General features: G+C 44.2%; 1 protein-coding gene across 1 annotated transcript; it reads left to right on the plus strand.

The window, feature by feature from the left end:
• Positions 1–2,366: 2,366 nt before the first annotated feature.
• CD40LG (CD40 ligand) lies at positions 2,367–14,086 on the plus strand. Its single transcript, XM_068963016.1, has 5 exons — positions 2,367–2,522; positions 4,717–4,848; positions 8,997–9,054; positions 10,950–11,012; positions 13,710–14,086. The coding sequence occupies exons 1-5, from the start codon at positions 2,367–2,369 to the stop codon at positions 14,084–14,086; spliced, it is 786 nt and encodes a 261-aa protein (XP_068819117.1).
• The last annotated feature ends 2,816 nt before the right edge of the window (positions 14,087–16,902 follow it).

The raw sequence follows: 16,902 nt of genomic DNA on the forward strand, positions 1-16,902 counted from the left end.
AAATGTCACTAAAAATTAACCCTATAAAGTATTCAACTCAAACCATTGTGTTGCGAATAGTGGAAGCAGTTTCAGGGGAATGTTATGAGCAGAAGTCAGGAAGTGTAAGCAGGGAGATGGGGCAATAATTTTCTCTTGAAATTTGTCCCAAGAATAAACGTGCCACTGTCAGCATCTCTGTGGTCCCTCCAGCGACTTCTCCCTCGGAGCTTGGCTGAGCTGATGGTCACAGGGTCCTTGCAACTCTGCCATGCTGTCATAGCATGAAACTGGCCCTGGAGATGTCCTTGAGCCCCTTTTAGCTCTCGTGATAATTTTCCTTTAGTGGAACTAAGGTTCCTTGTCTAAGAACCGAAGCCTCTGATTTGAGTGATCAAAGTTTATCACATGCATTGAAGCCACCTACTTGGCAGATGTAGTGAGATCTGGGCCCAGGACAGGATGCTAGGGCGTGGGAGGGGAAGAGAGCAGGTGGTAACTATGCAGATAGCATGCCTAGCAGAGGAGTTTGTTACATTTCCTATTTGTCTGTCAAAACAATTTTATAGGAATCACAAAAGTAATCTTATCATGGTTCTAGAAAAGGTTTGGATGTAGGGTAGGGATTTCCACAGCTGTTTTTATTTCAAAGGCAATCTGATAAGACCATCAAAAGCCATTCAGAAATGGGTAATTCTACACGCTTCAATAATTCAAATCACTGTCAAAACATTGGGTGTTTTTGAAGCTATTGTTGTTTGTTTGCTGTTTACTAGTATGTAAGGAGTTGGCAATCATTTGGAAAACTCCTCATAGGCTGAACAAATACCAGAAAACTTAAGGTGAGAGTGTTTTGCTATTGCTTGTTTCAAAGATCTTTCAGGCACATCTTTACTTGATTTCTCAACAACCTAGAGGACAGGCAAAGGAGGTACAATTGCCCCTTTGGGTAGGAGGTAACTGAGATCTGTAGAGGGAGAGTAGATTTGCTGGAGGTTCACAGCAATTCATTGGTACCCCAAGGTCTAGAATTCAGGTCTCTTAACTGTAGCCTACTTTCCCTATTCCAAACCGACAGATCAGCATCAACAGTTATCTGATGAATTGGAACAGTGTAGCTAGGCAACTTGTCTAAATCAACCTAATATCCTTACTTTAATCTCAATTGCAGAATTTTGGCCTGAATTACTCAACACTCTACTTCTCTCTCTTGGAGAAGGCAATGGCACCCCACTCCAGTACTCTTGCCTGGAAAATCCCATGCATGGAGGAGCCTGGTAGGCTGCAGTCCATGGGGTCGCTAAGGGTCGGACACGACTGAGCGACTTCACTTTCACTTTTCACTTTCATGCATTGGAGAAGGAAATGGCAACCCACTCCAGTGTTCTTGCCTGGAGAATCCCAGGGATGGGGGAGCCTGGTGGGCTGCTGTCTATGGGGTCACACAGAGTCGGACACGATTGAAGTGACTTAGCAGCAGCAGCTACTTCTCGTGGCCTTGGAGAAATGTATTTTTCTTTTATTTTTTTTATTGGTGTATAATTGCCTTACAATATTGTGCTAGTTTCTGTTGTACAGCAAAGTGTACAGACACACACACACACACACACACACACACTATATATATATATATATATATATATATATATATATATGCACCATGTTTTGGGGGTTTTCTTCCCTTTAGGTCACCACAGAACACTGAATAGGATTCCCTGTGCTATACAGTAGGTTCTCATTAAGAAGTGTATTTTTCTCGAATTATCTTTCCAGTTAAATTTTCTTTACTAATTGTTAGCACTCCTTTTTGCTTTATGCTGTGTAGACTTGACTTGAAATGCCACAGGGATTTTGTTGGGTTTAAAGATGAAAGAAATCTTAAGGAACCAGCAGCAAGCCAGTCATAAAATCAATCCAAACTTCCGTTGGTGTTTCTTTCTTTCTCCATCTACCAGGTTCCCGCTTTATATTAGTAAGATTGAAATTGAAATAAGCCTATTGCTGGTGGATTCATCTGTCACTTTCCTTGAAACTGGTGAACCCCATACGTTAGACAGTGATAGGAAAATACTGCCATTGTCTGTTAAGGAGTCTATGACATTTCAAGGCAAGAATGAATATATGGAAGAAGAAACTTATTTCTTCTTTACTAATGAAAGGGAAAGCCTGGAAGTGAATGATATGGGTAGGTTAAAAAAAAAAAAAAAAACCTTTACGTAACTTTTTTGCTGGGAGAGAAGACTGCGAAGCACATTTTCCAGGAAGTGTGGGCTGCGACGATTGTGCGCTCTTAACTAATCCTGAGTAAGGTGGCCACTTTGACAGTCTTCTCATGCTGCCTCTGCCATCTTCTCAGTCAGAAGACATCATTTCAACTCTAACGCAGCATGATCGAAACATACAGTCAACCTTCTCCCCGCTCTGTGGCCACTGGACCACCTGTCAGTATGAAAATTTTTATGTATTTACTTACAGTTTTTCTTATCACCCAGATGATTGGGTCAGCGCTTTTTGCTGTGTATCTTCACAGAAGATTGGACAAGGTAAGATGAACCATGGGTCTTCATTAACTAAATTTAGGGTTCTTATTGATGTGTGGGTTGGTTGGATTTAGTGCTACCCAAATGATGGACAATGTTAAGAAGCCAAATAGATAAATGGTCTCGTGGCATAGTGGTTGTGGTCTAGCTAGTGAGATATTCTATTCTTTTCTCTGGTCAGGACCCTTGGCTGTGGAGTTAGACTGCTGGGTTCAAATCTTGACTCAATCCCCTACTCGTTTTCAGATCCCGGGCATGTTATTTTACACTTCTATGCCTCAGTTTCCACATCTGAGAAATGGGGATGATAATGGTACTCACCTCATAGATTAAATTCAAGCTAAGACCAGAACCAGGCACAAAATAAGCACTGTGGAGACATTAGCTATAATGATTTGCTAATATTTTGCTTAAAAAGTAAACTATTTTTTTTTCTGATGGAGACAACTATTTTTCTTCTAATTTTAGAGAAGGAAAGCATCAATTTGACCTGAAAATTCATAGTGCTTCAGGTTAACATAGACATAGAGAAGTCCCCAGTTTGCAACTTTTAGTGGAAGTGGTGGTCTCTGTATAATTCTCAAATGCTGATTGTAGTTGTAAGCTGCTCAGTTTCCCTCTGAGATGCTGTGCATTCTTAAATAGCGGGACTTGTAGAACAGAAGAGTGGAGTAAGTTAGTAGGTTGCTCTGCATTCTTAAGAAAAAGTTACCATTAGGATTTATTCTGTTTCCATGTGTATACCCCTCTCCACTGATAAGCATCATTGGCTGTGTTGACAAAATATCAATCATGGATGAAAAGGAGAAATTTTATCAATTATTTGTCTGGTCTGGATGTGGGAATTGTGGATGCACAGCATCTGGAGACTGTTTTCTCAGGGATGTGTGAGGGGTCTTTATTGAGCCGCCAACCTTGAATTACGACCCTAAGATTTTCTATCAGGATAAGGTGGGGCAGGCAGAATTGAGGCAATTCACTGGGTTACTACAAATTTTAGTTTTCACTGCTTAGAAAAGAGTGGGATTCTGTGTCTGGTTGTTTGTTGGTGGGCTGGTGGGCTCTGCTAATCAAATGCCCTGCCAATCAAATATTTCCCCTAGCCTCAATAGGGGAAGATCCCCTGGAGAAGGGAATGGCAACCCACTCTAGTATTCTTGCCTGGAGAATTCCATGGAGAGAGGAGCCTGGTGGGCTACAGTCCACGGCGTCGCAAAGAGTTGGACACGACTAAGCAACTAACACATACACACACAGAGACTCAAATTTACCCTGGCACTTGGGTGTTCTCTTAATGACAGTGAAAGCTGCTGGCTAACTGGACCTTGTTTTGAACCTAAAACTGTAATCTGAATACAAGAAAATAGCACAGAATTCGTTGATTAACCAAGTGACTTCCATACATTTAATTATTCTAGGACATCAGAAAATAAAATATCTCAACTTTGGGAATGAAAGATGATTTCTTTAAAAATGTAAATGCTTTTTGCAAATACTAAAGTTAAAAAGAGAGAGATGTAATTAGACTTTGAGTAATTGACACGCATTGCAAATCCCCTTCTTTTTATAAAGCGCTGGATCACAAATGTTAAAACTAAGTGGGCAAATTAGCTCACCAGAAAACTATTTTATAGATTGTGTTTATAATGACCTGTCATTATTGAAGCAATGGGAAATATGACCATTAAAGAATGTTGCTGCTAATATACATGGAAAAATGTACAATCTGTGATGAAATTTCATTAGAATAGCTATGATTTCTATCTAGTATTTCAGGCAACATCATATTTTCTTTGCTGGCTTTTGTAGATTTTTTAAACTGCTAATACTAAATATCTCTAATTCAGTATCATTGCTTAGTCCCTAAGTAGTGTCTGACTCTTTGCAACCCATGGACTGTAGCCTGCCAGGCTCCTCTGTCCATGGGATTTTTCCATTAAGAATACTGGAGTGGGTTGTCATTTCCTTTTCAATCCCACCCAGGGATTGAGCCTGAGTCTCCTGCATTGGGAGGCGGATTCTTTATCATTGAGCCACGTGGGAAGCACCAGTCCAGTGTACTAATGTGTTATCATTCCCCATTTATATTCGCAAAGCCCTCCTTGTGTTGCTGAGGCCATGGAAGTGATTGTAGAGGGATCATTAGCTGCCTTCTTCAGAATTACAATTTCTCATGTCCCTGTCATTTCAAAAATAGATAGAAGACGAAAGGAATCTTCATGAAGATTTTGTGTTCATGAAAACGATACAGAGATGCAATAAAGGAGAGGGGTCCTTATCCTTACTCAACTGTGAGGAAATTAGAAGCCGGTTTGAAGACTTGGTCAAGGTAAGGACCTCAGTCGTTGGGAAAAATATCATTGAAAAGTTTTGGAGGGGTGAACCTGCTAGGTTGGGAAACTAAAACCTAACCATGTAAAAGTTTAAACATGTGTCAGGTATATACTATAGATACAGGTAGACATACATATGTCCACACGTGTATATGGGTGTGTGTATAAAAAAGCAAAAATGAAGCCAAAACCCTACGGTTAAAAGGGAAAGGAAAGTTTACAGTGTGCTCGCTCATAGGAATGCCCTTAAGAACAAAAAAGGCTCTCTCTGGAGAAAATACACACTCTCCTGGGCACATTCACACATGCATGTGAGCTCAGACAGGCAGATGCCTCGGGGCGGGGGAGAGGATGAAGTCCACCATGCTTTTCTTATCTTTCCATCCAAATCTTGGTGGCTTCCCACTGAGGACCCAGAGTCTGGTCTCCATTTCCCAGGGAAGCGATAAACACTGGCCATTGCAGTGTTGGCAGGCCACCAGTTAAGGGTTTGCCTTCACTGGGAGTGAGGGGGACTTCTGAACACTGATAGACTCTTAACATGTGAAGGAACGCTTTGCTTCTCTCATGGTGGAATTTCAGGTACCACGTAAGTAAGATCTTTTCCTTTTACTGTGAGGAGAGGTATGGGCAATGGGTGATGGACTGTCTCAGTGCCACTCAAACCAGACTCCATAGAATACCCCCTGCTCATGGAGCCAGTCTGCTCTAGGGCCAGTCAAGACACAAGGAAGAGAGAGTTGAAAGTCGTCTTGCCCAACAGACTGGTGCCCAGCATTAAGTCACTGCGGCGGTTCATGTTGTTGTTTAGTCGCTAAGTTGTGTCCGACTCTTTGTGAGCCTATGGGCTGTAGCCCACCAGGCTCCTCTGTTCATGGGATTTCCCAGGTGGAATACTGGAGTGGGTTGCCACTTTCTTCTCCATCAGTGACCTATGATGGGTACCTAAAGCAAGAGTTTTGGGACAGTTTACTGAGGATGTGCCTACAATATTAATCCCATGGTCGTAGACAAGGGGTCTAGGAGCTCTTTCTCCAGAACAGCATCTAGAAATCTTTGTGCCTATTTGCCCCTCAGAACAAAGTTAAACACCTTGGGCCCTCAGGGGACTTGGGGGTTGTGAGTAGGAGGCCACATCCAGGCTGAGGACAGTGCTGTGCCAGGTGGATGGGTAGCTAGAGAAACCAACAGGAGTTTTCACATACAGATAATGTGTCATTTAACCCAGGAGTGGAACGGCCCGAGATCTTATTTCTGAACTTTTTCCTGTCCTCCTATACTGTCCCTGGTATATCATTTAATCCAGTAGTGAGGACTCTGGGAGATTATCCCTGAGTCACCTATGGGAATCAGAATGCAGCTCAAATCTGTGGCTGGCTTTTAGGTTCTCCACAGGAATACAGGTTTTAGAGGAAGACTCCTAACTCTTTACATGCAAGGCTTGGAAATGATTTGAGTTTCTCTGGTTCCTTGAGGCTTCTGGCCAGTATTACAGAATATTGGAAGGTGTTGCAAATTTAAATGTGAATAAATCCACTTTGAGATCAATGCTTAGCATATTAAATGTGCTTGACTGTGTGATCTTGAGCAGATGACTTCACCTCTCTGGGCCTCATTTTTCTCAGTTATCCAATGAGAGGGCTGAGATGTTCCGCCAGGCACTACCAGCTTCGACATTCTATAATTCTGGGATCAGTGGCCAGTTCCCCCAAAGGCATTGAGAATGGTTGTTGGTTTCTTTCCTCCCTCTTACTGAGAGTTTTATAGTTGTATTACCAATATCTCATGGCTATATTTCCAGTCAGATATGCAAAGCTTCCCAAATCAGCTACCAGGAGAAAAGCAAGGAAAAAGTCAGTTTGGTCTCTCTGCTTATACTTGCATGAAAAAAGTGGCAGCTCCCAAGTTTCATATTCTGAAATGGCAGACCTTCTCAGGCATGTCCACCAGAGTGCCTCCTGTGAAACAGAGGAAGCCTCTTGCCTCCACTGCTGCGGAGTAGAGTCCAAGTCAATGTCATCTGTATCTCCGATGCCCACGACAGTCAGACCTAAAATACTCCAGCTCCTCCTCCTCTTCCAATGACTGACCCCACTCCAACATCCATGCCATGAAACTTCTCATTCTAAAACAAAATATTTTGGACTTTTTTTTTAACCCAACAGGCCAACAACAAAATAATCCCAAATTGGATCATTTATATTCTTAGCTAATGTTAACAGGCTTCCCTTCTGGGTCACAATCTGACTATTCCAGAGCAATCCAAAGTTTAAATCTCAGGAAGGGATGTTCAAATTCATCAGATCCAATTATCAACCCAGAGCTGCTGCTTCTCCCCACAGTCTCTACCCAGCAGTCCCTCCATCTCTGTTGGAACACCTTTAGGGACAAGGAACTAATTACTTCCTGAGGCAGGTAGAACCGAGCTGTCACTCTGGGCAGAAGATGGGATTCATGGTTGACATTAGGCAAATGGAGGCAGCATTTTAACTAGTATAATTTCACATTAAATCTTCCTCCCCACCAACCGCCTGCTAGAGTGATCAGTTCCATGATTGTCTGCTGGCCAGTGCCCACGATGTCTTTGATAAGGTCAGAGCATCTCCTTTTCAAGTTAAAGATCAACCTATCCAGCCCTGCCAATCGAGTTCCCACTAAGAAAGAAATAACTCCTTCCAGATTTTCTAAAATCAACTTTAAAAAGTCTGTCAGATGAGGTGGGGAGTGAAGCAAGAGAAGGGGGAAGGCTCTGGGGCGTGTGGCTGGGGGAAAGTTCACAGAAAGGCAAGGCCGGACGCATAAAAGACAAACTTTGCTGACTTCACATTTTCATGTTGGCCAAGCCCTGACACCAGGGCAACCACCTAGTCTAAAAGTATCTCGACTTCGATCATCACACTCCATCTTTTGAAAAGACACGAAATACTCCTTTGTTGGCTTATTATCTTACAAACATTTTCCTGTCGCCGCACTTTCAAGCCACCACCCTTGAGCTCAAGTGGAAAGTTGAAGCTCTGAGCCCCGTGCAAGCATTTTGAGGTGCAGGTTGCCCATTAGGCTCCATGACTTATACTCTCACACCTGACACCTGAGCCCCTCAGCAGAAACAACATTAATTCCTTTTAAGGGAGGAAGAAAAAGGAAGGGTGCTGTGGAAAATTGACTCCAGTAACGGGAAGGACCACAAGCCTTTGATTATCCAAAGATGTGAAAATATTATTGCCTTCCTCCTTTGTGCTCAGAGCACAGGATGATGGTGTGGGTTAAGCCCTGCCTCAGAGTGTGATCTCATAGTTTCTACTCTCGGCTTCAGCCTCAGACTCCTTGGGTGACCTCATGTCTGCCAGTTAAGCCCACCAGACCTTTTATTCAGTATCTTTAAAATGGCAACAGCAGCCTTTACTACCTTCCAACCTGTGCAGATGATACTCTCTGCTAGCTTTCGTAAGGGCCTCTAACCATCCTGCAGTTGCTAGTGAGAAGCAACCCCTTAAGAAGTACCGTGTTTGCCTTGGAATCTCAGCTGCACTGAGAGATTACTTAGGTTTCTTCTATGTAGATTATTCTAAATAAGAACAGGCCACATGAGGCAACCAACAACAAGAGAATCTCTTCAGCCCATTGAAATGGACAACAAAATAAAAAAAAAAAGTCTGAGGGTCTTTTCAGGGTCTGGGATTTCTTCCCAATATCAAATTTACTATTTCCGTTTCCTAAGAGGTTTCAGACTAATTTTATTCTAATAGATACACACCATGTTTTATGTTTAGTAATATTCTATCTACCAGTTCCCAAGGAAGAATCAGCTCCCCATTCAGCATTATTTGTCAATATCTCTCAAAGCTGGGGAGGTTGGGGTCATAAGAGGGGTAGGGATGGCAACCTCTGGCCTGGCACAATAACAGAGCCCAAATTCTGTTTCCAGGTCTACCCCTGGGCTTTCTGGGCTGTCAGCTCATCTATCAAAGCCCTGGGCTCTGAATTACAGTAGGATGGAATTAATGACAAGATCAGAGTCTATACGATAATCCTCACCAGAAACAGACAACAGAGTAATGACAGATGTCAAATGCATGCAGCCTCCCTCTAAAGGCCCTGCCAGAGTTCCTGTAAAAATGACCTTTTGCTATGATTCTTATTTTAGGATATAATGCAAAACAAAGAAGTAAAGAAGAAAGAAAAAAACTTCGAAATGCACAAAGGTAGGTTGCTCTTTACCATTTCTATGAATACTTAAAAGCAAAAAGGAAGCTTTAGGCTGACTGTATTGAACGATGCCAAGCTGAATCAGGGAACCTTTAGCCCTGGAAATAAAGCAGGAACACGGCTGCGAAATCAACACCTTTGTTGGTGCCTGTTACTTGTAAAGGATTTGTGTGGACATATTTACAGGGAAGGCTGTGCTCTTTTAGTGCTGACAATACCAAGTATGAGGAAATTGTATTATTTTCAACACCTTACAGCAACCATACAGCCTAGTGCCACCTACGGAGGATAAGATGACCAGTCAGCATTTGGTAGTGGTGTCATTCATCACTCAACAATAACAGTTTTTCATGGGGAACCACAGCCAGTAGAACCTCAGGGATCAAGAAGTGATTCAGTATGACAGCCTTGTCCTTTGCTCTGTTCTTGATGTCCGAGCATCTCAAACATCCCAGAGTTGAAGGGACCTATTGACTGTCCTCAAATCTCACACCATCCCCAGGTCATGAATCTCCTTCACACTAGCACTAACCATCTTCCCTCTGAACAAACATGTCTAGACACCTTCTAGCTCATAAAGCAGCCTGGGCCATTTTTGAATGACTCTAATAATTAAAAGAAGGTTACTATATACTCAAGAGAAGTCTTTTCTTCTCTGGAGTTGAAATTTGTTCTTGTAATCTCCATTCACTGAATCGACTTGTGATCTTTGGGGCCATACTAAGCAAAATATATAATTTCTCTTCTACACAGCAGCTGTCCAGATGTTGAAAATGGCAATAATGGCCCCTGAGACTTTTCTTCTCTAGGATAAACCTCCTCAGTGTCTTCCACTGTTCCCCCTTTCCAGGATTTTTCTGTCCTTTTCTGGACACAATGACTTCCCTTTTCCTATTAGAATGTAGCACCCAAAACCAATATAATAATTCCTGGGGTGACCTGAGCAGCTGAGTACGGGAGAAATGGAATGTTGGTAGATGGGTGTTGTTAGAGAGACTACTATATCACAAAGTCAGTGTAAAGATGGTATGGCTTATACAAATTTAATATACACAAAGATATGCATTCATACATTTAGAGATACAGATACTGTTCTCTGAGGCAAAGAGCTTGCTTTAACTGTTGGTCTGAATGCAAGGGGTTGCCTGATTTCCATGAAGGCTTTGCTTTCAGAATGACTGTAAAATATGTTGAGTGGTACCAAATTGTCTGTTAATCGCCATGAAATTTGAGGAACCAGTTCATGCGGGTGCTGCCTAGCAGCATTTGAGAAAATACATACTTAACAAACCCAGTCATTTAGGTCACACAACTTGACTCAGTATTTATAGGACACCTACAAGGTGTCCAGCTCCAAGCTCATTACTGGAAAAAAAAAAAAAAGGAACTTCCACATCATGTCTGTACTTAGAAGATCAGCACAGCTAATTAAGGAGCAAGTCTTTTACACAAGCAATGGTTGGAAGTAGATATACTGTGGCCAGTGCTTGACCAAATCAGACACCGTAAGCATCTTACTAGCTAAGTGTGTAGGCATGACCTTGGGGCTCACGAAGATGACCAATGGATGGGAGCTTTCTTCAAAGTAAGATTCAAAATGTGTTTAAAGAGGATCACTTATCTTTAGCCTGTGTCAGTCTATGTAAAGCGAAGTCAAGTACTGAACTTCTCTTGGAAGAATTGGGCTCAGTGGAAATAATCAATTCGATTGTTTAGATTTTAGAAACAAACTTTGCCCTCTGTGGGAGGGATTTCAGGCCATCTTATGCTTCCTTTCACATAACCTGTTTAAGTACAGTCTCTGTGACCCAGGTGCAGAACTAGACCAAATTGTTTGGTGGCCAGTTTCGTGTTTCTTTGGCCTGACAGTTGGCCTTTGGTTTCATTTCAGGTGATCAGGAGCCTCAAATAGCAGCACATGTCATCAGTGAGGCCAGTAGTAAAACAACCTCTGGTAAGTCCAAAGCATCTGCGCATCAGTCATCTGAGTGAGGGGCAGGCCAGGAGGCTACAGTCAGGCAGCCTAACGATTAGGCTCCTCTCTTCCTTTGGGGCCCAATTTACAAAGCTCCCCAGACACGTCTCACACGCTTGCCTTTGTCTTCAAAGTGGGCTCAAATGCACAGATGGGACTTGAAGGGACAAAAGGCAGTGGAAAGCAATCCTGATGTTCTCATTAGGTTCTTGCTCTGTGGCTGATTCTGAGTGATGAATTACTGGGTGGAAGGACCATTATGCTGATAACATAGAAGAGATGGCAGGTAGTGACCTCTTGACTGGGAGCATCCCTCATTCTAACCCCTCTTCACTGTGTGTAAATGGGCCTCAAGGGGTATTTCCTGCCATCTTCCAATCCCTGTATGATTAACCCCCACCTCTTTGGGGCCAACCTTAGGGAAATTAAAGGTAAAATCATTCTGTAAAGATCAATAGGTGCCGGGACGTTAGATTTTCCAATGAAGTAACAATAGATGACATACTGGAATCTTCTCAACTCTGAATGATTTTTCTTTCCATATATGTTCTTCATGATTCTAGCCCTCAGATCTTTTTTCCCAAATCTGTACCTCATACCGGCTGGTGTTGGAGAATGTGGCCCATCTGATAAACGGATGGAAATATACACACTAGCATAAAATCTCCCATCTACATAAATGCAGGCCAAGAGCATTAGAGCAGTCTTTGAAAATTTCAGCACAGTGCTCTGGAATGGAGTTCTAAGCAGTGTGTATGTGTCTATGTGTGTGTGTGTGTATGTGTGTGCGTGTGCGTGTGCTTATGCATATGCATGTGTGTGAGACGCAGAGAAACAGATAGAAACCGAGAGACAGGAGATACAGCCTCATCTCTGAGGTGGCTTGGGCTTCTCAGTGGGTGTAACACATAGGTAGTTATCCCAGATCATGGTACAGGAGTAGGAGCGCTGGATAGAAAGGTTTTGAACACTAAGGTCTAAGAACCATGACTGCCACTTGCTAGGTGACCTTGGGCAAGTCCCTTTACCTATGCAGCAGTTTCCTGTCTCACTTCCTTCACGAGGTGACTCTGAGCATCAGATCAGCTAATATGGAAGAAAGTTATTCTGTCAAGCACTGTACAAATCTTAAGTGTCATTCCTTAACTGACTTCCCTGTAGCTGTCAGAAGAGTAACATAAAGCCTTTTTTGAATAACACTTACTCCCACAATGTTTTGTAATTCTGCCAGTACCCCTTTCTCAGAAAATACACTTAGGGGAGAATATCACAACCATATCGACATGTCCAGGGTGGTCATCCACGTGATACCCTCTCATCCGGATTGGATGGATGCCAGCTATAGAGACACCTCTTAGATGAATAGCTTGCCTTGGATAGATGTCACAGTGCTCCCACGTTCTGTCAAAAGGTCCATGATGGCTCTTGATCCTAGCGTAGTTGACAGTCTGCAACCCGGTAGGTTTGCAGAGGATCAGATGAGAAGAGAGTCACATTTCTTACCCCACCCCAGCCACAAATCTCTCAGACCTACTTGGTCATGCTGCTTTAATCCTGACCTACCTCTTACAGCAAGGACAAAAATTAGGTAAGGACTTGATAACAATAAACCTTGTGGATGGGAAGATAGGGAAATTGCCCATGTTTTCTCAATCTGATAGTCTAAAAGTGAACAGATCATAATGAAGCCTTTCTAGAGTGGTCTGGAAGCCCAAGCAATGTCAGGTATTTCAGGATGCCTTTCCTGATTACGGAAGGGTGAGTCTGAACAGGTGGCTTCTTGTACCCTGATAGGCCTAAGACCACCAAGCAGGAGTAAAAAAGAAACAGCTCAAGGAAGTAAATGCCTCAGTACTTTCAGTTCTCCCCACCCCACCCCCCCCAGCCTCGCTCTCTGTGGGAGCTGAGATTTGAAATCGGCTGCACACACTACTTTGAACCCACTCAACATCTCAGCCGAGAAAATGGCACATTGTTGGTGGGTACTCTGGCTTAGCCACAAGAATACAGGCACTTTCAAGTTGGTGGCGCCCACTACAATGGGAAATCAAAACACACAGTGAAATGACAGGTTTATTTTCATACTTCCTTGCCTAATTTTAGTCGTTGCTGTGGGAGGCAGATTGGGTTTGCAAGAGCCTGATCAGGTAGGAAGAAATGGGGGTCTTGTCTTTGCTCTATGCTGTGGCTGAGTGAGAGAGATCAGCAAGTCTTTGACTTTAGAAACTTCAAGGAAAGCAAGATATGAAAGTTGATATTAGCAAGGCTTTGAGCATTTTGGCATGCATGATTTATGACATGGGATTTTTTAAGTCATTTGCACCGTCTGAAATTCAAGGGTCAATTGGCTTTAAGAGCTTTTAAGGGGAGAAGGAAACTCCCTGTGCTCTGTTACCTGAGTTAGTCTGCACAGCGAGTCTCAGGGAGATTGACTTGCCCAAGCTTGAATAAGATCTGGATTGGAACCCAACTCTGTCCAACAGTGCAGCCCAGGCTGATTGGTCAGCCGTGGCTCCTCCATAGTCTCTGAGGGCTGGAGGGATCCTTTAGACTCCCTGACACCGAAAACTTGCCTTCTTGTATGAAGCCAGTATCCAGTATGGAACTCTATTGTCTGTGAGAATCTGAATCATGTATGCACAACCTCACCACGGCTTTCCCCCTTCTCCATTACAGTTCTCCAGTGGGCCCCCAAAGGATACTACACCCTAAGCACCAACCTGGTAACCCTCGAAAACGGGAAACAGCTGGCCGTGAAAAGACAAGGACTCTATTACATCTACACCCAAGTCACCTTCTGTTCCAATCGGGAAGCTTTGAATCAAGCTCCATTTATAGCCAGCCTCTGCCTGAAGTCCCCAAGTGGATCGGAGAGAATCTTACTGAGAGCTGCAAACACCCACAGTTCTTCCAAACCATGCGGGCAGCAATCCATTCACTTGGGAGGAGTCTTTGAATTGCAACCGGGTGCTTCGGTGTTTGTCAATGTGACTGATCCAAGTCAAGTGAGCCACGGGACCGGCTTCACATCATTTGGCTTACTCAAACTCTGAACGGTGTAAGCCGGGAGGCTGCGGCTGGGCTGATGCTGGTGGTCTTCACAATCCAGGAAAACAGTTAAGATAACTCCCCCGTTGAACTGCCTATTTATAACCCTAGTATCCTCCTGACGGAGAACTATTTATTATACATCCTAAGGCATGTAGGGCTGCAATGAGTAAATTACCAGGCAGGGGAAACCCCAACAGGCCCTGATCCATAAGAGCTTATATTCTGAAGCAGCAACTCCACTGACACAGACGTTCAGAGTCCTGTGAAAAGACACCATTATGCACAGCTCGAATTTGAGTAAACAGCAGAAAATTAGCCAAGTTTAGTTTTGTTTCTTTGCGTGCAGTGTCTTTCAGTGGAGGATGTATTTGATTTCTCAGTGAAGATGCTGAAGGGAAACGGGGAGCTTCAGCTCACATTCAATCATGGTGGATTCTGGGTCCCCAGGGCCCTGGTGGAGGTGGGGCAGACTTCAGGAAGTATAAGACAGTAGAGAACCAAAACCCTGCCCCCACCAGCCACCCTGACACTCATTCTCATCCTCTCTTTCTCTCCTACATACACACACACACACACACACACACACACACACACACTGAGTCAGGCTGTTGCTCATCAAGTATCTTATTTCAACCCTGTTCCTGTCTCCACTACTGTTGATGGGGTGGGGGGTGGGGGGGAAGAGAAGTTGGCTCTGAGGCTGCACACTCCTCCCTGAGAAATGACTGTATTTAAAGGAAACCTATTGTATCTACCTGTAGTCCTCATTGTTTCCAGAATGAACTTGTGATTATCTTATTTATTTTTTGAATAATAAAGATCTCTTAACATGATTGTTGTTACTTAGCATCTGAAGCCCCAGGCCAGGTTGCGGGGGTGCGAGTTTCGCGGAGAGGAAGAGTGTGGTGTTTTCAGAAACTTGGTTCTGAAGCTTGTGGCACCACAAAATATCTTGGTGACAGTACACTCCCTGGGGGGCTGTGATAGCCTCTGATGGATGACAGGAGAGCTTAGCCAGTGAGAAGCTTGCTCTGGAAACGTTGCAGGGGATTGCAAAGAGGCTGGGTTTTCTTCTCGATTAGTCACAGCTAAGTGAAGCTTAAATGAGAAGCAGTTGCTTATCTTTTTAATAGCTGTCAAAGTGGTTGCACCTTAGGTAAGAGGGCATGGAGCAGGGAAGCATTTGTCCCTCGGTCTTGTCACCTCCAATTGAGGGGGTTTTCACACAAGAAGCCCAGAGCGGCTTCATCTTCCTTACCAGTAGAGGGCCCTTCCTCTGGCAAATACAAGCAGAAAAATATTACTGTAGCAATAAGAATGAGGCTGAGGAGAGGTCGGCACAGTTCTTGGCTGTTGGTCCTGCCCTTTGGTCCTCTGGACAGCACAATCCCTTCTTGGCTGAGTGACTCAGAAGGCCTTAGAGCATGAATTTCTAACATGAGGCTGAAGAGTTGCTGGGCAAACTTGCTGGCTTGTGTACTTTCTCCAAGAGAAGTTTGGTCTGAGCCTGGGTGACATTGTAGGTTCAGAGATATGTCCACAGTGCTATCTTGTCCTCCAGAGTGAAGATCCTTCTACAGTGTCACTCTCACATGGGAGACTTGAAGGAAGAGGGGCAGCAGCTGTGGCAGCAAGAAGACCCTGGTCATGATCTTCTCACACAGAGGCCAGGCCCCCATCTTGCTGACGGGAAGGCTTGGCCCAGTCCCAAGAGAAGACAATACACCGGCCACGACTGTCCTCGCCTCACGGTTGCTGAGAACCCACTGTGGAGCACAGCCTTGGGTGGGCAAGAGGGTCATTAGAAGGAAATTCATGTCCAGGCCTTTCTACCCTCACATCCTCTGATTGAAACCTTGTCCCTGAACTTCACCCTGCCTTCTTCTTCTTTGGAAACCATGATGTTCCAGGCTATCTCCACCTCTGGGAACTGAGTGGCTAATAAAATCTGTTGTCAGAAGGAATGCTGTAGACACAGAACCTCAAAATTTCTAGGCTATCTCCACCTCTGGGAACTGAGTGGCTAATAAAATCTGTTGTCAGAAGGAATGCTGTAGACACAGAACCTCAAAATTTCTAGGCTATCTCCTCTGCTGCTGTGCTTCCTGCTGCTGCTGCTGCTGCTGCTGCTAAGTCGCTCAGTCGTGTCTGACTCTTAGCGACCCCATGGACTGCAGCCCACCAGGCTCCTCCATCCATGGGATTTTCCAGGCAAGAGTACTGGAGTGGGGTGCCATTGCCTTCTCTGGCCATGCTTCCTACTGTCCTCTAAATGCCACCTCCCACAGCCCCAGCCCAGAACTTTCTCCTAAGTGTCAGCCTCACAATCCAAGTGCCTTCAACCCCTCAGATGGCTTCCACCTGAGGTCAGCCTTACCCTTGCCAAGAACTCAAAGGCCCATCCCTTCCTGTTCTCCTCCTGTTTTCCTCCTGTTCTACCTGTTCACAGGGGGTCATCTGTCCCAGCTAAGGGGTCGAATAACCCCCTTCAGGCTACTAATGTCATGCCTTTGGTCCTGACCTGCCCCCCAGAGTGTGTCCCCTCTGCTCACATTTCCAAACGGTGGGCCCAGGGGTCAAAACCGAGGTATCCATATGGAGTCCTTGATCTTAACCCTGCACGATGGGACCCACTTTTAGCGTTGCCCATTCCACTCGGGACAGCCTTACCCCAGTCTGCTTCCCGAGCCACCAACCAGGCCTGACTTCTCACTGCACTCAATCCCACATCCCGTTCCCCCAACCCAACACGTCAACCTTATTTCTTAAATAGCTCTTAACCTACTTTTTTCTATCTCTACTGCCAGGATCCTAGTCT

This window comes from Capricornis sumatraensis, chromosome X (genome assembly GCF_032405125.1).
Source record: "Capricornis sumatraensis isolate serow.1 chromosome X, serow.2, whole genome shotgun sequence".
In the NCBI taxonomy this organism is placed as follows: domain Eukaryota; kingdom Metazoa; phylum Chordata; class Mammalia; order Artiodactyla; family Bovidae; genus Capricornis; species Capricornis sumatraensis.